This window comes from Salvelinus fontinalis, chromosome 26 (genome assembly GCF_029448725.1).
Source record: "Salvelinus fontinalis isolate EN_2023a chromosome 26, ASM2944872v1, whole genome shotgun sequence".
In the NCBI taxonomy this organism is placed as follows: domain Eukaryota; kingdom Metazoa; phylum Chordata; class Actinopteri; order Salmoniformes; family Salmonidae; genus Salvelinus; species Salvelinus fontinalis.
The window spans coordinates 39,029,073-39,049,509 of record NC_074690.1 but is presented as its reverse complement, the minus strand read 5'-3'; the positions used below and the strand labels follow the sequence as shown (position 1 = coordinate 39,049,509).

The following is a 20,437-nucleotide window of genomic DNA, read 5'->3' as shown; positions in this document are numbered from 1 at the left end:
GGGGAGACGAGTGTATACCTTCCATGTATAGTCCGTATACGTATGCTCCCTCTCTGGCAGGCTGGTTGAACTCTTCCTTAAATTTCTTAGTCACATCCACAGTCAGGTTCATCTTATCTAACGGCCACTCATTCTTACGAGCCAGAGACTGCATCACCGCTGGAGGGAGAGAGGGAAATTGAGTGAATCATTCCACTGAACAGAGAATACCAAGAGGCGACTGACAGTTACAACATAAGTTGGGAATATAATTAGAAGTGGTTGGGTATGTTGTTTGTAGGGGGATGTGTGTGTATGTTACCTGTTAAGAAGGACTGTGGGTTAAAGAGTCCAGACAGCCAGATGACGGTGGGCAGAGCCAGGTCCTGTGTCCAGCTGTCCAGCTCTCTACAGCGCAGCAACACGTCATTATACCTGGTAAACACACATGCACATCCACATAGCAACACATCATGTTACGTAGACGTTGGGGCAGTGGGAGAGTACACTCAGTGACTCACCACTGGGCAAGGCTGTAAGTGGAGGGGTAGGCCAGTTTGGTCCAGGTGTCTGGGACGTTATCAAAGAACAGAGCTGCCTGGATCTGCTCCATCTCTGAGGAGATAGCCAGTTCACCCTGAACGGAGAGAAACACAGCGCTGTCATGAGCCAAAACGACCCATTCGCCCTTATGTCTTCCATCAGTCCTAGTCTAATTTACCAGCTGATCATGGGCTCCCGAGTTGCGCAGCGGTCTAAGGCACTGCATCTCAGTGCAAGAGGCATCACTACAGTAACCTGGTTCGAATCCAGGCTGTATCACCGTAAAGGGGGGTCCTAATGGCGGCGCACAATTGCCTGGCGTCGGCCGGGGTAGGCCGTCATTGTAAATAAGAATGTGTTCTTAACTGACTTGTCTAGTTAAATTACGGTTAAATAAATGTAAAAACCTAGCCCCTAACCCACCTTCAGCCCCAGGTCCAGCTCCTTGAGCGAGCGTCGTATCTCGTAGATGAGCGTGTTCATACGTTCACACTCCTGGAAGCAGACCAGGATGTATGGTGATCTCTCAGCTGTCTTAGACGTGATGTCTGACATGTTGTACTCTTCTGGAAGCTTCTCCAACACTTCGTCTAGGATGGTCTTCACCTGCAGAGAGGATGAGAGATGAGTGGGTGTGGGGTCCAGTGTATGTGTGTGTATTTAAATGTGTGCGTGTATTTAAATGTGCGTGTCTGTGTGTGTCTCTCATACACCTTCTCCTCTACGGTCTGTGAAGCCCCCTCTCCCATCACAGAGTCAGGTGACTGCAGCTCCAGCAGTGTGTGGAAGAGGTTATCAGAGGTCACCGTCAGAAACTCTATCTCTGCGTTGGGGTGTAGCCCATAATGCACCGGGCTCTCATGGGGCAGCATCTCATCTATGTAACCATGGTAACCCTGGTAGTCCAAGTTGGAGGGAACCACAAAGCCCGGAGCTAGAGCCAACTTCCTGTCAGACTGGTGGAAAGGGTGTGGGTTTCTTTGTAACACTATCATCACAATCAACACGCACACACACACACACAAACACACACACACACACACCCCTACCTGGTTGGGCTGCATGTATTCCTCCAGGTAGGTTCTACAGAGTCTTCTGTCCCAGTCGTCTGTGATGTGACCTCCGTACATGATCTCTCCAAACAGATAGCGCAAGTCCTCCCACGGCACCTGAACACCCACACACGCCAAATAAATGAACAGTGACTCATCCTCAACATCAGCATCATCAATCATCATCACTATCACCATCCTGATCACTTTAACACGGTAAACGGTGACCTGTGAGTTGGCCTCCAGGTAGTTGTAGAGCACATTGACAGAGATGGTGAGGTCTCCAGTGTTAAAGGGGTATTTCCTGTTCCAACCCTGAGGACCGAACTTGCGCCTCTCAGCCACACAGGCATGAAAATAACACAGAGAGAACAGGATGGTCTTAAACTCCTGCTCTCTACTGCACTGATCCAATATATCCTAGAGAGAGAGAGAGAGAGAGAGAGATTTGAGTTGTTGAGATATTGATAATATATTGGGACAGCAATTAGGGATGGGGAGGTACTTGAATATTCAAACTGAGCTTAGTCTAGTATTGGTTCAACTGTTGTATGATTTATTAAATTCTTTAAAAAAACATGTTGAGATGTAGCTGTATAAGCTGTTATTTGAGCTACTGCTGGTGCTTATGTTGCGTTTTACATGAAAAGGCTATTTAGACTACGTTTATAGCCCACTTTAAGTTAGCCCTCCAGTCAGTCCAGGCCTGTATGCTCCCCACTTCAAATAGTGATTATAGGCGCGCACCTATTCGTCCCCAGGCTAAATGCGCATTATTGGAGAAGATCGCTAAAGTAAAATGACTAACGCAAAAATTAGGGGGAAGAAGAGTCTGCTGGTGAACGAGATAAACGGGAACCTGACAGAGCTGCCAATATAATTTGACAGACCATTGAGATCCGTGCAAAACACTCGCCAGATACATGTTATTCAGCCATTGAGGCCAGGCATGTAACGCTGTGACGTAGAAGTCACTCAGAGGTTATTTCGTTTTCAACTTATTGAGCTAGGCTATAGCAAAGATGAGGGAAATTCTATCATGGCAAAAATCAGACTTTATTTATTTGTTAATTTATTTATTTTTGCCAACATCAATCTTTCACAAAATCGCCTCTATGACATACTTCTTTATTACGACGTGGAAACTCGATTTCAGAACCTTGGACAATTCTGATGTTCACAACCATAACAGCCTTGAACTCAAAGCACTGGACAACCCGTCTTTACCTTTCAATTAACAAAGAAAATATTGAAATATCTTCATAATTTTTCACATATCAACTTGAAATCAGTGAGTAATATTTTTGTTTTGCTTTGGAACGTTATATTTCTCATGTTTATGAATACATAAGACTTATTAATGCCTATGCTTAATACTGTGATGAAGAATCTGTCCCAAATGGAACCCTGTTTCCTATATAAAGCACTGCTTTTGACCAGACCCCTTTGGGCAATGGTCAAAAGCAGTGCACTTTGTAGGGAATAGGTTGCCATTTCGGAGACAACCAGAGCTGAGCTAGCTAGGCCAACTGAACTGATACCGTGCATTTCATTTTGCTAATATTGAAGCATTTTGTTTTCCACAGGCACTATTGACCATGGGATCCGCAATGTCTATCTCGCTCCGCAAGAAGGCAGTCCTCTTCAAAGATGGGCCGGACACTGTGGGCCACTTGATGGAGGTCCAGACCGGTAAGAGCGCAAAAGACAAGACTCTGAAGCGCTACTCGCCATGGAGGCGGATTGTGAAGAAGAAGGGCTCCAAGAAGGTGCAGGCCCACGAGAACACCAACCAAAGCAACATTGCCCATCTGAGTAATGAGAACCGGGAGAAGTCTCAGTCCTTCTCCAACCTGTCCACCGTCTGCCTGGAGAAGTCTCAGTCCTGTGACAAGCTGTCCACCCAGGACCAGAGCACTCCAGCCATCTCCAACAGCTCTAACAACGCCGCCACGTCGGTCGAGAAGGCCCCCTTATCGAACTCAAACACGGCCCCAGACACGCCCCAGCTGGTGACCGTCCAGGACCTCGACACGCCCAGGAGGCTGGTGATGGTCCACGCTACAACCGGCGAGCTGCTGCGCTGCCTGGGTGAGTTCCTGTGCCGGCGCTGCCACCGGCTCCAGGACATGTCTTCCATGGACCCGGTGCTGTGGCTGCGGGTGGTGGACCGTTATCTGCTGGACAACTGCTATCAGAACCAGAGCTGCATCAATCCGGCCACTGTGGTCTTCCTCTACATGCTGTGCCAAGAGGCGGTTTCCTCCGAGGTGGCCACCTTGCACGAGCTGCATGCCGTGCTGCTCACCTGCTTCTACACGACCTGCTCCTACATGGGCAACGAGATCGCCTACCCCCTGAAACCCTTCCTGGTGGACACCTGCCAGCAGACCTTCTGGATCCGCTGCATGTCCATCACCAAGCTGATGAGTGACAAGATGCTCCAGATGAACACAGACCCTAACTTCTTCTCCCAGGTGTTTGCTGACCTGAAGAACGAGAGCCAGAAGGAGGAGAAGAAGAGCCGCCTGCTCAGCGGTGTGTACAGCATTCAGTGAGGGACCTAGGGTAGAGGGGCCAGGGAAGGGTGGGTGCCAACTACAGCCTGACATTTCAAAATGGGAGGGAGGAGGATTGGTTGAGGGAGGGGGAAGAGGGTGAGCTTTGATGAGAAAATATGTTTTATAGATTTTAAGGGTTAATATGAGGGTTCATTTGGCTTGAAAGAGAACACAAATCGGTAGCTATGAATGTGTGGAGGACTGAGGCTTTAGCTTACTATCTACAGTAACAGCTGACTGTCTGATGTGTGCACTGCCTACCACGGGAGGATTGGAGGCACCTTTGAGTGACTGGGCTAGTGCTCACATCACACTGAGGCTGCCGCCCACCAGTCTACTGTTCTGACTGTGGGAGATGTGCACTTCCTACCACGAGAGGGAAGGAGGCACCCTTGAGTGACTGGACTAGTGCTCAGATCATGGTTGAACAGACAAGCTGTATCCCTGGCGCTTTAGACAGTGAAGTGAACACCAATGTTCCCCCACAGCAAGCACGGGACACTTCTGGGGGACAGGGGTTTGTTTGAGGACCATTGGTTCTGATGAATTTGAACGAACAGTGTGACTGTTTTGGAATAAAATGATTTATATAATTTCTTAAAAACATCCCATGTTGTGTCCTTATTATTTTACAAATATATATTTTCCATGTCCTTTTGAGATCTTGCTGGAGATAATACTTTACGAGTGGTGGGAAAAGAACCCAATTGTCATACTTGAGTAAAAGTAAAGATACTTAATAGGAAATGACTCAGGTAAAAGTGAAAGTCACCCAGTAAAATACTACTTGAGTAAAAGTAAAGATACTTAATAGAAAATGACTCAAGTAAAAGTGAAAGTCACCCAGTAAAATACTACTTGAGTAAAAGTCCAAAGGTATCTGGTGTTAAATGTACTTAAGTATCAAAGTGAAAGCAAAGGCTATATCAAGTTCCTTATATTATGCAGATGTTCTTGTTTTTATTCATTTATGGAAAGCCAGGGGCACAGTCTAACAACATTTTACAAACCAGATCAGAAGCAGTAAGGATGAGTTCTCTTAATAAGTGTATGAATTTGACCGTTTTACTGTCCTGCTGAGCATTCGAAATGTAACGAGCACATATTTTCTTTCTGAATGTTGTCAAGTAAAAGTTAAAGTAAAAAAATACATACATTTTCAAGTAAAGTACAGATACCTGTTACCATGGAAACAAGAGTTTATCAGTGTGTGTGTGTCATGTTCATGCAGATTTAAAGTGATATTTACATTACAAAATCAGTTGTCTTAGTGTTACCCAGAGAACAGGATGGTTTTAAACGTCTGATCTTTAATGCACTGACCCAATATCTCCTACAGACAGACACACGCAGAGAGAGAGAGAGATTTGAGTTTGTGAGATATTGATAATATATTGGGATAGCAATTAGGGATGGGGAGGTACTTGAATATTCAAACCGAGCTTAGTCTAGTATTGGATCAACAGTGGTATGATTTTTTTAATTCTTCAAAAAAACTTTAGAATGAAGTTATATAAGATTGTATTTGAGCTACTGCTGGTTCTTATGTTGCGTTTTACATGAAAAGGCCATTTAGACTACTTTTATAGCGCATTTAATGTTAGCCCTCCAGTCAGTCCAGGCCTGTATGCTCCCCACTTCAAACAGCGATTATAGGCGCGCACCTATTCGTCCCCAGGCTAAATGCGCATTATTGGAGAAGATCGCTAAAGTAAAATGACTAACGCAAAAATTAGGGGGAAGAAGAGTCTGCTGGTGAACGAGATAAACGGGAACCTGACAGAGCTGCCAATATAATTTGACAGACCATTGAGATCAGTGCAAAACACTCGCCAGATACATGTTATTCAGCCATTGAGGCCAGACATGTAACGCTGTGACGTAGAAGTCTCTCAGAGGTTATTTCGTTTTTCAACTTATTGAGCTAGGCTATAGCAAAGATGAGGCAAATTCTATCATGGGGAACATCAGACTTTATTAATTTGTTTATTTATTTTTGCCAACATCAAACTTAATCTTTCACAAAATCGCCTCTATGACATACTTCTTTATTACGACGTGGAAACACGATTTCAGAACCTTGGACAATTCTGATGTTCACAACCATAACAGCCTTGAACTCAAAGCACTGGACAACCCGTCTTTACCTTTCAATTAACAGAGAAAATATTGAAATATCTTTAAAATTTTTCACATATCAACCTGAAATCAGTGAGTAATATTTTTGTTTTGCTTTGGAACGTTATATTTCTCATGTTTATGAATACATAAGACTTAGTAATGCCTATGCTTAATACTGTGATGAAGAATCTGTCCCAAATGGAACCCTGTTTCCTATATAAAGCACTGCTTTTGACCAGACCCCTTTGGGCAATGGTCAAAAGCAGTGCACTTTGTAGGGAATAGGTTGCCATTTCGGAGACAGTCAGAGCTGAGCTAGCTAGGCCAACTGAACTGATGCCAAGCATTTCATTTTGCTAATATTGAAGCATTTTGTTTTCCACAGGCACTATTGACCATGGGATCCGCAATGTCTATCTCGCTCCGCGAGAAGGCAGTCCTCTTCAAAGATGGGCCGGACACTGTGGGCCACTTGATGGAGGTCCAGACCGGTAAGAGCGCAAAAGACAAGACTCTGAAGCGCTACTCGCCATGGAGGCGGATTGTGAAGAAGAAGGGCTCCAAGAAGGTGCAGGCCCACGAGAACACCAACCAAAGCAACATTGCCCATCTGAGTAATGAGAACCGGGAGAAGTCTCAGTCCTTCTCCAACCTGTCCACCGTCTGCCTGGAGAAGTCTCAGTCCTGTGACAAGCTGTCCACCCAGGACCAGAGCACTCCAGCCATCTCCAACAGCTCTAACAACGCCGCCACGTCGGTCGAGAAGGCCCCCTTATCGAACTCAAACACGGCCCCAGACACGCCCCAGCTGGTGACCGTCCAGGACCTCGACACGCCCAGGAGGCTGGTGATGGTCCACGCTACAACCGGCGAGCTGCTGCGCTGCCTGGGTGAGTTCCTGTGCCGGCGCTGCCACCGGCTCCAGGACATGTCTTCCATGGACCCGGTGCTGTGGCTGCGGGTGGTGGACCGTTATCTGCTGGACAACTGCTATCAGAACCAGAGCTGCATCAATCCGGCCACTGTGGTCTTCCTCTACATGCTGTGCCGCGAGGCGGTTTCCTCCGAGGTGGCCACCTTGCACGAGCTGCATGCCGTGCTGCTCACCTGCTTCTACACGACCTGCTCCTACATGGGCAACGAGATCGCCTACCCCCTGAAACCCTTCCTGGTGGACACCTGCCAGCAGACCTTCTGGATCCGCTGCATGTCCATCACCAAGCTGATGAGTGACAAGATGCTCCAGATGAACACAGACCCTAACTTCTTCTCCCAGGTGTTTGCTGACCTGAAGAACGAGAGCCAGAAGGAGGAGAAGAAGAGCCGCCTGCTCAGCGGTGTGTACAGCATTCAGTGAGGGACCTAGGGTAGAGGGGCCAGGGAAGTGGGTGCCAACTACAGCCTGACATTTCAAAATGGGAGGGAGGAGGATTGGTTGAGGGAGGGGGGTGATCTTTGATGTGAAAAGATGATTTATAGATTTTAAGGGTTAATATGAGGGTTAATTTGGCTTGAAAGAGAACACAAATCGGTAGCTATGAATGTGTGGAGGACTGAGGCTTTAGCTTACTATCTACTGTAACAGCTGACTGACTATTGTGTGCACTGCCTACCACGGGAGGATTGGAGGCACCTTTGAGTGACTGGGCTAGTGCTCACATCACACTGAGGCTGCAGCCCACCAGTCTACTGTTCTGACTGTGGGAGATGTGCACTTCCTACCACGAGAGGGAAGGAGGCACCCTTGAGTGACTGGACTAGTGCTCAGATCATGGTTGAACAGACAAGCTGTATCCCTGGCGCTTTAGACAGTGAAGTGAACACCAATGTTCCCCCACAGCAAGCACGGGACACTTCTGGGGGACAGGGGTTTGTTTGAGGACCATTGGTTCTGATGAATTTGAACGAACAGTGTGACTGTTTTGGAATAAAATGATTTATATAATTTCTTAAACATCCCATGTTGTGTCCTTATTATTTTACAAATATATATTTTCCATGTCCTTTTGAGATCTTGCTGGAGATAATACTTTACGAGTGGTGGGAAAAGAACCCAATTGTCATACTTAAGTTTTTTTTTGTTTAAAAAAAAAAGTTTTTCCAGCCACCGTGCTTCTACACCTGCATTGCTTGCTGTTTGGGGTTTTAGGCTGGGTTTCTGTAAAACACTTTGAGATATCAGCTGATGTAAGAAGGGCTATATAATACATTTGATTTGATTAAAAGTAAAGATACTTATTAGGAAATTACTCAAGTAAAAGTGAAAGTCACCCAGTAAAATACTACTTGAGTAAAAGTCTAAAGGTATCTGGTTTTAAATGTACTTAAGTATCAAAAGTGAAAGCAAAGGCTATATATCAAACTCCTTATATTATGCAGATGTTCTTGTTTTTATTCATTTATGGAAAGCCAGGGGCACAGTCTAACAACATTTTACAAACCAGATCAGAAGCAGTAGGGATGAGTTCTCTTAATAAGTGTATGAATTTGACCGTTTTACTGTCCTGCTGAGCATTCGAAATGTAACAAGCACTTCTTTTCTTTCTGAATGTTGTCAAGTAAAAGGAAAAGATAAAAAATACATACATTTTCAAGTAAAGTACAGATACCTGTTACCATGGAAACAAGAGTTTATCAGTGTGTGTGTCATGTTCATGCAGATTTAAAGTGATATTTACATTACAAAATCAGTTGTCTTAGTGTTACCCAGAGAACAGGATGGTCTTAAACGTCTGCTCTTTAATGCACTGACCCAATATCTCCTACAGACAGACACACGCAGAGAGAGAGATTTGAGTTTGTGAGATATTGATAATATATTGGGACAGCAATTAGGGATGGGGAGGTACTTGAATATTCAAACCGAGCTTAGTCTAGTATTGGATCAACAGTGGTATGATTTTTTTAATTCTTAAAAAAAACGTTTGAATGAAGTTGTATAAGATTGTATTTGAGCTACTGCTGGTTCTTATGTTGCGTTTTACATGAAAAGGCCATTTAGACTACTTTTATAGCGCATTTTCAGTTAGCCCTCCAGTCAGTCCAGGCCTGTATGCTCCCCACTTCAAATAGCGATTATAGGCGCGCACCTATTCGTCCCCAGGCTAAATGCGCATTATTGGAGAAGATCGCTAAAGTAAAATGACTAACGCAAAAATTAGGGGGAAGAAGAGTCTGCTGGTGAACGAGATAAACGGGAACCTGACAGAGCTGCCAATATAATTTGACAGACCATTGAGATCCGAGCAAAACACTCGCCAGATACATGTTATTCAGCCATTGAGGCCAGGCATGTAACGCTGTGACGTAGAAGTCACTCAGAGGTTATTTCGTTTTCAACTTATTGAGCTAAGCTATAGCAAAGATGAGGCAAATTCTATCATGGCGAGAATCAGACTTTATTTATTTGTTAATTTATTTATTTTTGCCAACATCAATCTTTCACAAAATCGCCTCTATGACATACTTCTTTATTACGACGTGGAAACTCGATTTCAGAACCTTGGACAATTCTGATGTTCACAACCATAACAGCCTTGAACTCAAAGCACTGGACAACCCGTCTTTACCTTTCAATTAACAGAGAAAATATTGAAATATCTTCATAATTTTTCACATATCAACTTGAAATCAGTGAGTAATATTTTTGTTTTGCTTTGGAACGTTATATTTCTCATGTTTATGAATACATAAGACTTATTAATGCCTATGCTTAATACTGTGATGAAGAATCTGTCCCAAATGGAACCCTGTTTCCTATATAAAGCACTGCTTTTGACCAGACCCCTTTGGGCAATGGTCAAAAGCAGTGCACTTTGTAGGGAATAGGTTGCCATTTCGGAGACAGTCAGAGCTGAGCTAGCTAGGCCAACTGAACTGATGCCAAGCATTTCATTTTGCTAATATTGAAGCATTTTGTTTTCCACAGGCACTATTGACCATGGGATCCGCAATGTCTCTCTCGCTCCGCAAGAAGGCAGTCCTCTTCAAAGACGGGCCAGACACTGTGGGTCACTTGGAGGTCCAGACCGGTAAGAGCGCAAAAGACAAGACTCTGAAGCGCTACAAGATTCCAAGATGGCGTAGCAGTCGGACGTGTGTTTGTATTGTCCTGTATTGTCCTGTAGCGTGTAAATAGTAAATAGTAAATAGTCTTCGTATTTTTCGTATACATTTCGTATATATTTTACTTTCACTTTCCATCTAGGAACTGAATATACATTCCTACATTCCGCCTCACCCAATGTGGTACGGACCTGCTATTTTTTTTATACTTTAGAACCGTAACCCCAAGCTGAAGCTAGCCAGATAACTAGCTACTAGCTAGTAGTCAGTTAGCCACTGCTGCGGTCTTCACCCTCAACTCGGACACAGCCAGCTTCAATACCGGGCCAATACATACCAGTCTGCAAGCGCGATATCAACCGAGAGCATATAGGACTGCTTTTTTCTCTACCACATCACCGGATTCCTGACGCAAGCTCTGGACAATTACACCGTATCATCACAGCTAGCTAGCTGCAACCGAGTGGCTACTACTGGCTAACACCTCTGTCCCGAAGCAAGCACCAGTTAGCCTTGAGCTAGCCTCGAGCTAGGCCCATCTGCCGGCTAGCTGCAAGCGCGATATCAACCCAGAGCATATAGGACTGCTTTCTCTCTACCACATCACCGGATTCCTGACGCAAGCTCTGGACAATTACACCGTATCATCACAGCTAGCTAGCTGCAACCGAGTGGCTACTACTGGCTAACACCACTGTCCCGAAGCAAGCACCAGTTAGCCTTGAGCTAGCCTCGAGCTAGGCCCATCTGCCGGCTAGCTGAAGAGCTAGCGCTAGCGCCACTGCGCCAGACCCCCTCCGTCTGAGCAGACCACCCCCCGGGCTACTAACTTTATACGCCGCGTGCTAGCTTAGTGGAGGCCTCCTCTGCTCCATCTACGGCTGCCCCCTGGACACTATGATCACTTGGCTACATAGCTGATGCATGCTTGACTGTCCATTAATTCACGGTACTCCATTCTGTTTATTTGTGCTTTACCTGTCGGCTCTGTACTTTAACTCAGGATCTGTGTGTAGTTAATCCGACCCTCTCTGCCTAGTCGTCGCCATTTTTACCTGTTGTTGCTGTGTTAGACTAACACCCTGTTATTGCTGCTGTTATCTTACCTGTTGTTTTAGCTAGCTCTCCCAATCAAGACCTGCAATCACTTTATGCCTTATTGTATGTCTCTCTCAAATATCAATATGCCTTGCATACTGTTGTTCAGGCTAGTTTTCATTATCATTGTTTTGGTTTGCAATGGACCCTGTAGTTCCACTCTCCGTACCTCTGATACCCCCTTTGTCCCACCCCCCACACATGCGGTGACCTCACCCATTGAGACCAGCATGTCCAGAGATACAACCTCTCTTATCATCACCCAGTGCCTGGGCTTGCCTCCGCTGTACCCGCGCCCCTCCATACCCCTGTCTGCACATTATGCCCAGAATCTATTCTACCACGCCCATAAATCTGCTCCTTTTATTCTTTGTCCCCAACGCTCTAGGCGACCAGTTTTGATAGCCTTTAGCCGCACCCTCATCCTACTACTCCTCTGTTCCTCGGGTGATGTGGAGGTAAACCCAGGCCCTGCATGTCCCCAGTCACCCTCATTTGTTGACTTCTGCGATCGAAAAAGCCTTGGCCTCATGCATGTCAACATCAGAAGCCTCCTCCCTAAGTTTGCCTTACTCACCGCTTTAGCACACTCTGCCAATCCTGATGTCCTTGCCGTGTCCGAATCCTGGCTTAGGAAGGCCACCAAAAATTCTGAGATTTCCATACCCAACTATAACACTTTCCGTCAAGATAGAACTGCCAAAGGGGGAGGAGTTGCAATCTACTGCAGAGATAGCCTGCAAAGTTCTGTCATACTTTCCAGGTCTATGCCCAAACAGTTCGAACTTCTAATTTTAAAAATTAATCTCTCCAGAAATAAGTCTCTCACTGTTGCCGCCTGCTACCGACCCCCCTCAGCTCCCAGCTGTGCCCTGGACACCATCTGTGAATTGATCGCTCCCCATCTAGCTTCAGAGTTTGTTCTGTTAGGTGACCTAAACTGGGATATGCTTAACACCCCGGCAGTCCTACAATCCAAGCTTGATGCCCTCAATCTCACACAAATCATCAAGGAACCCACCAGGTACAACCTTAAATCCGTAAACATGGGCACCCTAATAGACATTATCCTGACCAACCTGCCCTCCAAATACACCTCTGCTGTCTTCAATCAAGATCTCAGCGATCACTGCCTCATTGCCTGTATCCGCCACGGGTCCGCGGTCAAACGACCACCCCTCATCACTGTCAAACGCTCCCTAAAACACTTCAGCGAGCAGGCCTTTCTAATCGACCTGGCCCGGGTACCCTGGAAGGATATTGACCTCATCCCGTCAGTTGAGGATGCCTGGTCATTCTTTAAATGTTACTTCCTCACCATATTAGACAAGCATGCTCCGTTCAAAAAATTGCTGAACCAAAAACAGATATAGCCCTTGGTTCACTCCAGACCTGACTGCCCTCGACCAGCACAAAAACATCCTGTGGCGAACTGCAATAGCATCGAAGAGCCCCCGCGATATGCAACTGTTCAGGGAAGTCAGGAACCAATACACGCAGTCAGTCAGGAAAGCAAAGGCCAGCTTTTTCAAGCAGAAATTCGCATCCTGTAGCTCTAACTCCAAAAAGTTCTGGGATACTGTAAAGTCCATGGAGAACAAGAGCACCTCCTCCCAGCTGCCCACTGCACTGAGGCTAGGTAACACGGTCACCACCGATAAATCCGTGATAATCGAAGACTTCAACAAGCATTTCTCAATGGCTGGCCATGCCTTCCTCCTGGCGACTCCAACCTTGGCCAACAGCCCCGCCCCCCCCGCTGCTACTCGCCCAAGCCTCCCCAGCTTCTCCTTTACCCAAATCCAGATAGCAGATGTTCTGAAAGAGCTGGAAAACCTGGACCCATACAAATCAGCTGGGCTTGACAATCTGGACCCCCTATTCCTGAAACTGTCCGCCGCCATTGTCGCACCCCCTATCACCAGCCTGTTCAACCTCTCCTTCGTATCATCTGAGATCCCCAAGGATTGGAAAGCTGCCGCGGTCATCCCCCTCTTCAAAGGGGGAGACACCCTGGACCCAAACTGTTACAGACCTATATCCATCCTGCCCTGCCTATCTAAGGTCTTCGAAAGCCAAGTCAACAAACAGATCACTGACCATCTCGAATCCCACCGTACCTTCTCCGCTGTGCAATCCGGTTTCCGAGCCGGTCACGGGTGCACCTCAGCCACGCTCAAGGTACTAAACGACATCATAACCGCCATCGATAAAAGACATTACTGTGCAGCCGTCTTCATCGACCTGGCCAAGGCTTTCGACTCTGTCAATCACCATATTCTTATCGGCAGACTCGGTAGCCTCGGTTTTTCTAATGACTGCCTTGCCTGGTTCACCAACTACTTTGCAGACAGAGTTCAGTGTGTCAAATCGGAGGGCATGTTGTCCGGTCCTCTGGCAGTCTCTATGGGGGTACCACAGGGTTCAATTCTCGGGCCGACTCTTTTCTCTGTATACATCAATGATGTTGCTCTTGCTGCGGGCGATTCCCTAATCCACCTCTACGCAGACGACACCATTCTATATACTTCCGGCCCTTCCTTGGACACTGTGCTATCTAACCTCCAAACGAGCTTCAATGCCATACAACACTCCTTCCGTGGCCTCCAACTGCTCTTAAACGCTAGTAAAACCAAATGCATGCTTTTCAACCGTTCGCTGCCTGCACCCGCACGCCCGACTAGCATCACCACCCTGGACGGTTCCGACCTAGAATATGTGGACATCTATAAGTACCTAGGTGTCTGGCTAGACTGCAAACTCTCCTTCCAGACTCATATCAAACATCTCCAATCCAAAATCAAATCAAGAATCGGCTTTCTATTCCGCAACAAAGCCTCCTTCACTCACGCCGCCAAACTTACCCTAGTAAAACTGACTATCCTACCGATCCTCGACTTCGGCGATGTCATCTACAAAATAGCTTCCAACACTCTACTCAGCAAACTGGACGCAGTTTATCACAGTGCCATTCGTTTTGTTACTAAAGCACCTTATACGACCCACCACTGCAACCTGTATGCCCTAGTCGGCTGGCCCTCGCTACATGTTCGTCGTCAGACCCACTGGCTCCAGGTCATCTACAAGGCTATGCTAGGTAAAGTGCCGCCTTATCTCAGTTCACTGGTCACGATGGCTACACCCACCCGCAGCACGCGCTCCAGCAGGTGTATCTCACTGATCATCCCTAAAGCTAAAACCTCATTTGGACGCCTTTCCTTCCAGTTCTCTGCTGCCTGCGACTGGAACGAATTGCAAAAATCTCTGAAGTTGGAGACTTTTATCTCCCTCAACAACTTTAAAAATCTGCTATCCGAGCAGCTAACCGATCACTGCAGCTGTACATAGTCCATCTGTAAACTACCCACCCAATTTACCTACCTCACCCCCCATACTGCTTTTATTTATTTACTTTTCTGCTCTTTTGCACACCAGTATCTCTTCTTGCACATGTTCATCTGATGATTTATCACTCCAGTGTTAATCTGCTAAATTGTAATTATTCGATTTATTGCCTACCTCATGCCTTTTGCACACATTGTATATAGATTCTCTTTTTTCTACCATGTTATTGACTTGTTTATTGTTTACTCCATGTGTAACTCTGTGTTGTCTGTTCACACTGCTATGCTTTATCTTGGCCAGGTCGCAGTTGCAAATGAGAACTTGTTCTCAACTAGCCTACCTGGTTAAATAAAGGTGAAATAAAAATAAAAATAAATAAAAAATAAATACTCGCCATGGAGGCGGATTGTGAAGAAGAAGGGCTCCAAGAAGGTGCAGGCCCACGAGAACACCAACCAAAGCAACATTGCCCATCTGAGTAATGAGAACCGGGAGAAGTCTCAGTCCTTCTCCAACCTGTCCACCCTCAGCCTGGAGAAGTCTCAGTCCTGTGACAAGCTGTCCACCCAGGACCAGAGCACTCCAGCCATCTCCAACAGCTCCAACAACGCTGCCTCGTCGGTCGAGAAGGCCCGCTTATCCAACTCAAACACGGCCCCCGACACGCCCCAGATGGTGACCGTCCAGGACCTCGACACGCCCAGGAGGCTGGTGATGGTCTACGCTACAACCGGCGAGCTGCTGCGCTGCCTGGGTGAGTTCCTGTGCCGGCGCTGCCACCGGCTCCAGGACATGTCTTCCATGGACCCGGTGCTGTGGCTGCGGGTGGTGGACCGTTATCTGCTGGACAACTGCTATCAGAACCAGAGCTGCATCAATCCGGCCACTGTGGTCTTCCTCTACATGCTGTGCCGCGAGGCGGTTTCCTCCGAGGTGGCCACCTTGCACGAGCTGCATGCCGTGCTGCTCACCTGCTTCTACACGACCTGCTCCTACATGGGCAACGAGATCGCCTACCCCCTGAAACCCTTCCTGGTGGACACCTGCGGGCAGACCTTCTGGATCCGCTGCATGTCCATCACCAAGCTGATGAGTGACAAGATGCTCCAGATGAACACAGACCCTAACTTCTTCTCCCAGGTGTTTGCTGACCTGAAGAACGAGAGCCAGAAGGAGGAGAAGAAGAGCCGCCTGCTCAGCGGTGTGTACAGCACTCAGTGAGGGACCTAGGGTAGAGGGGCCAGGGAAGGGTGGGTGCCAACTACAACCTGACATTTCAAAATGGGAGGGAGGAGGATTGGTTGAGGGAGGGGGGTGATCTTTGATGAGAAAATATGTTTTATAGATTTTAAGGGTTAATATGAGGGTTAATTTGGCTTGAAAGAGAACACAAATCGGTAGCTATGAATGTGTGGAGGACTGAGGCTTTAGCTTACTATCTACAGTAACAGCTGACTGACTGATGTGTGCACTGCCTACCACGGGAGGATTGGAGGCACCTTTGAGTGACTGGGCTAGTGCTCACATCACACTGAGGCTGCAGCCCACCAGTCTACTGTTCTGACTGTGGGAGATGTGCACTTTCTACCACGAGAGGGAAGGAGGCACCCTTGAGTGACTGGACTAGTGCTCAGATCATGGTTGAACAGACAAGCTGCAACCCTGGCGCTTTAGACAGTGAAGTGAACACCAATGTTCCCCCACAGCAAGCACGGGACACTTCTGGGGGACAGGGGTTTGTTTGAGGACCATTGGTTCTGATGAATTTGAACGAACAGTGTGACTGTTTTGGAATAAAATGCTTTATATGAATTCTTAAAAACATCCCATGTTGTGTCCTTATTATTTTACAAATATATATTTTCCATGTCCTTTTGAGATCTTGCTGGAGATAATACTTCACGAGTGGTGGGAAAAGAACCCAATTGTCATACTTGAGTTTTTTTTTGTTTAAATAAAAAAGTTTTTCCTAGCCACCGTGCTTCTACACCTGCATTGCTTGCTGTTTGGGGTTTTAGGCTGGGTTTCTGTAAAACACTTTGAGATATCAGCTGATGTAAGAAGGGCTATATAATACATTTGATTTGATTAAAAGTAAAGATACTTATTAGGAAATTACTCAAGTAAAAGTGAAAGTCACCCAGTAAAATACTACTTGAGTAAAAGTCTAAAGGTATCTGGTGTTAAATGTACTTAAGTATCAAAACTGAAAGCAAAGGCTATATATCAAGTTCCTTATATTATGCAGATGTTCTTGATTTTATTCATTTATGGAAAGCCAGGGGCACAGTCTAACAACATTTTACAAACCAGATCAGAAGCAGTAGGGATGAGTTCTCTTAATAAGTGTATGAATTTGACCGTTTTACTGTCCTGCTGAGCATTCGAAATGTAACGAGCACATCTTTTCTTTATGAATGTTGTCAAGTAAAAGTAAAAGATAAAAAATATACATTCTCAAGTAAAGTACAGGTACCTATTACCATGGAAACAAGAGTTTATCAGTGTGTGTGTCATGTTCATGCAGATTTAAAGTGATATTTACATTACAAAATCAGTTGTCTTAGTGTTACCCAGAGAACAGGATGGTCTTAAACGTCTGCTCTTTAATGCACTGACCCAATAGCTCCTACCAACACAGTCTCACATTCAATTCGCATACAAAATTTTTGTATTTCAGCAGATTTCGTGCGTTTTTGTGCGTTTTCGTCTGGCTTAATTTGTGAGAAAAGACACGAATTTATGTGCTTCTTAATTCGTGCGAAAAGACACAAATTTAACCAGTAGGCTACACAAGCCTTTGCAACAATCATATAGACGCAATAATTTGTATTTCATTTTTGTTCCTCTTAATGGCTAATTCAACGTCATGAATATACAGAAATGTTGTCTTTGTTTAACCATGTTTTAAAATGTGTCGTTGTATGCCTATATGTACTGTTTTAGACTTGCTGAACAGAATTTTTGAGAAAAGACGCACATTTACGTGCGACTTAATTTGTGGGAAATATTGTTTTATTAATGCCAATGCTGTTTTCTGTGCTTGATTTCGCTTAATACTTTGGATACTGGTGCACTTGTAATCAGAACGCCTTTTTGTCATGTAGGCAACCATACACGATTTTCTTCATAACCCATTTCATATTTCGTGGAGCCTAAATTACACTATTTTCTTCATAATGCATGTGTTACATGTTAATGTAAAATAATGAATTATGTTGGCTTACACTTATGGCCTTTCCAAGGCCTTTCCATACCTTAAGGGAACATTTTAGCACTCGCCATATGGTTAGTGAGAAACGCCACATTGCAAATGTACGGTCCCTTACTAGACGTCCTGCAACATTTCTAAAATTCGCCGGACGTTCGGTTTCTGTTTTATAAAAATAACAGTCTCGGAAATTCCCACCAGAGGGAAAATAAATAATATTGCAAATGCACAAGCACATTGCAAATGCATATGGCCTTTTCTCCTAAACGGAAAATATTTCGAAGACGTAATGGACAGTTGACCCCGAACAAGATGGCGTCAAGGCCTCAACTCTTTTTGAGTTATGGCCATTTTTCTGGGATTAAAGGTCAAAAACGCAAAGTAGGGTGCTAATTTGACCGCTTCACGTCAAAGTACATAAGCATACGGTGTCAGGAAAAAAAGAACCAGCCATTTATCTATCGTAATTTAAGAGAAATCGTACATTGACAAATTGGTAATGTTCACAAAAAGGAGTAAAAAAAAAAAGTTACAGATCCAGTTGCAGTGTGTTCAGACGAACATTTTTTAAGTGGGTCTCGAAGCTCTGCTAGAATTCTGTGATTTTATGTGATTTTATGAAATAACACACACTCATTTAACCCTCTGTAAATAAGTCAGTTCTTAACATAAAGACTTTAAACTCAATATTATATAAGAGCCTACCCCAAGGAGGATATGTGTTCACTTTCAGCTTCCTATGTCAACCGGAAGTACCTTCAAATGGTGCCATAGGGTCAGTTTTGAAGGGTTAAAAAGGTCAGATCTGCCTCCCGGGTGGCGCAGTGGTCTAGGGCACTGCATCGCAGTGCTAGCTGCGCCACCAGAGTCTCTGGGTTCGCGCCCAGGCTCTGCCGCAGCCGGCCGCGACCGGGAGGTCCGTGGGGCGACGCACAATTGGCCTAGCGTCGTCCGGGTTAGGGAGGGTTTGGCCGGTAGGGATATCCTTGTCTCATCGCGCTCCAGCGACTCCTGTGGCGGGCCGGGGGCAGTGCGCTCTAGCCAAGGGGGCCAGGTGCACGGTGTTTCCTCCGACACATTGGTGCGGCTGGCTTCCGGGTTGGAGGCGCGCTGTGTTAAGAAGCAGTGCGGCTTGGTTGGGTTGTGCTTCGGAGGACGCATGGCTTTCGACCTTCGTCTCTCCTGAGCCCATACGGGAGTTGTAGCGATGAGACAAGATAGTAATTACTAGCGATTGGATACCACGAAGAAAAGGGGATAAAAGGATGGAGTGAAAAAGTACGGTGCTTAAAGACACACAAAGCCTGCAATGGCATTGCCATTATCTCCAGGCCGTGCCGAGTTCAACGAGATGCCCCGCTTGACCGTAGCTCGCTCGGTCTGAGTGCAGCGACAGGGACAAGAAGAAGGACCCAAATGACCCTTTGACCTCAATTTCATATTTTTGGGCTTTTGGGAGACAGAGAGAGAACCGTTAAGGTTAGAAGCACAATTTGACCTCAGGAACGTTCCTAAGGTCCTCCCGATCTGTGCAAGCCTAACATTGACCGTGTGGCATTAACCCTTAACAGTTAAAAGAAGGTGTTTACATCAAACAGTTTACAATGACATCTCACCCCATAGGAACACATTGCCTGCACCCCTAAATTCAACCTGAAGCCTATGTGGGTTATGAATGTCTTATGAACCTGTCTTCAATGACAATCCATCAAGCCACTATGAGGTCTACCTGTGTTGATTCTAAGCTTCCTGGAGCAACCGGAAGTGATAAAATCACCCTAAAAGTGTTTTGCCATACCCAACCAGCAGGTTGTGATATATAGTGCATTCAACCCTGTGTAAATCAGTGAGTTCCTAACGTATAGACTTAAAACTCAGGATTCTGTAAAAGCATACCCCGATCAGGATATGTATTTACTTATAGCTTCCTGTGCCAACCGGAAGTGCCTTAAAATGGGGTCATAGGTGCTGTTTCGAAGGTTTAAAAAAGTTAGATCTTTCCAAAACTTTAAATGTGTGAACCGGTCAACCCTCATGAACTGTAAATCAGTAATTTCTCTAAACAGATGTCAAAGAAAAGCTCTCTCTCTCTCTCACACACACACACACACACACACACACACACACACACACACACACACACACACACACACACACACACACACACACACACACACACACACACACACACACACACACACACACACACACACACACACACACAGCAAGGATGGAGTGAAAAAGTATGGTGCTTAAAGACACACAGAGCCTTAAATGCGTTTAGGGGGGATCCAGACTTCCATACCCACTCTGGGAGCGCTATACTACCGCCCCAAATCAATGGGTGCTGGCCTGAGTGATTTATGGAGGTTTTCAAAAAATATTCTGTTTTTTCTTCTGGAAAATATTTTAGGTTTATTCTTCTCGTGTCAATGGCCTGAGTGATTTATGGAGGTTTTCAA

General features: G+C 45.7%; 4 protein-coding genes across 4 annotated transcripts in view; 3 read left to right on the top strand and 1 right to left on the bottom strand.

The window, feature by feature from the left end:
* The window catches only part of LOC129824295 (dynein axonemal heavy chain 11-like), a 66,515-nt gene that overhangs the window by 632 nt on the left and 45,446 nt on the right, over positions 1–20,437 (bottom strand). The window contains exons 10-16 of the mRNA XM_055883844.1: positions 1,803–1,994; positions 1,572–1,691; positions 1,236–1,478; positions 946–1,128; positions 501–616; positions 302–414; positions 19–159 (exon numbers count right to left, since the gene is read on the bottom strand). Coding sequence (XP_055739819.1) covers positions 19–159; positions 302–414; positions 501–616; positions 946–1,128; positions 1,236–1,478; positions 1,572–1,691; positions 1,803–1,994 — 1,108 coding nt within the window. The remainder of the gene's footprint in view (positions 1–18; positions 160–301; positions 415–500; positions 617–945; positions 1,129–1,235; positions 1,479–1,571; positions 1,692–1,802; positions 1,995–20,437) is intronic.
* LOC129824303 (cyclin-dependent kinase 5 activator 1-like) lies at positions 3,151–4,132 on the top strand. The gene has a single exon (XM_055883851.1). It carries the CDS (start codon positions 3,173–3,175, stop codon positions 4,130–4,132), a length of 960 nt encoding a protein of 319 aa, XP_055739826.1. The 5' UTR covers positions 3,151–3,172.
* Positions 6,408–7,655, top strand: LOC129824300 (cyclin-dependent kinase 5 activator 1-like). The gene has a single exon (XM_055883849.1). The coding sequence runs from the start codon at positions 6,654–6,656 to the stop codon at positions 7,611–7,613; it is 960 nt and encodes a 319-aa protein (XP_055739824.1). The 5' UTR covers positions 6,408–6,653; the 3' UTR covers positions 7,614–7,655.
* On the top strand, positions 10,069–16,588 carry LOC129824308 (cyclin-dependent kinase 5 activator 1-like). Its single transcript, XM_055883857.1, has 2 exons — positions 10,069–10,316; positions 15,149–16,588. The coding sequence occupies exons 1-2, from the start codon at positions 10,197–10,199 to the stop codon at positions 15,983–15,985; spliced, it is 957 nt and encodes a 318-aa protein (XP_055739832.1). The 5' UTR covers positions 10,069–10,196; the 3' UTR covers positions 15,986–16,588.

Bases quoted from the DNA above. Each gene is read 5' to 3' on its own strand.
- LOC129824300 (XM_055883849.1), top strand. From the start codon at position 6,654: ATGGGATCCGCAATGTCTATCTCGCTCCGCGAGAAGGCAGTCCTCTTC.
- LOC129824303 (XM_055883851.1), top strand. From the start codon at position 3,173: ATGGGATCCGCAATGTCTATCTCGCTCCGCAAGAAGGCAGTCCTCTTC.
- LOC129824308 (XM_055883857.1), top strand. From the start codon at position 10,197: ATGGGATCCGCAATGTCTCTCTCGCTCCGCAAGAAGGCAGTCCTCTTC. The intron at 10,317-15,148 runs CGCTACAAGATT...TAAATAAAAAAT, and splicing joins CAAAAGACAAGACTCTGAAG to AAATACTCGCCATGGAGGCG.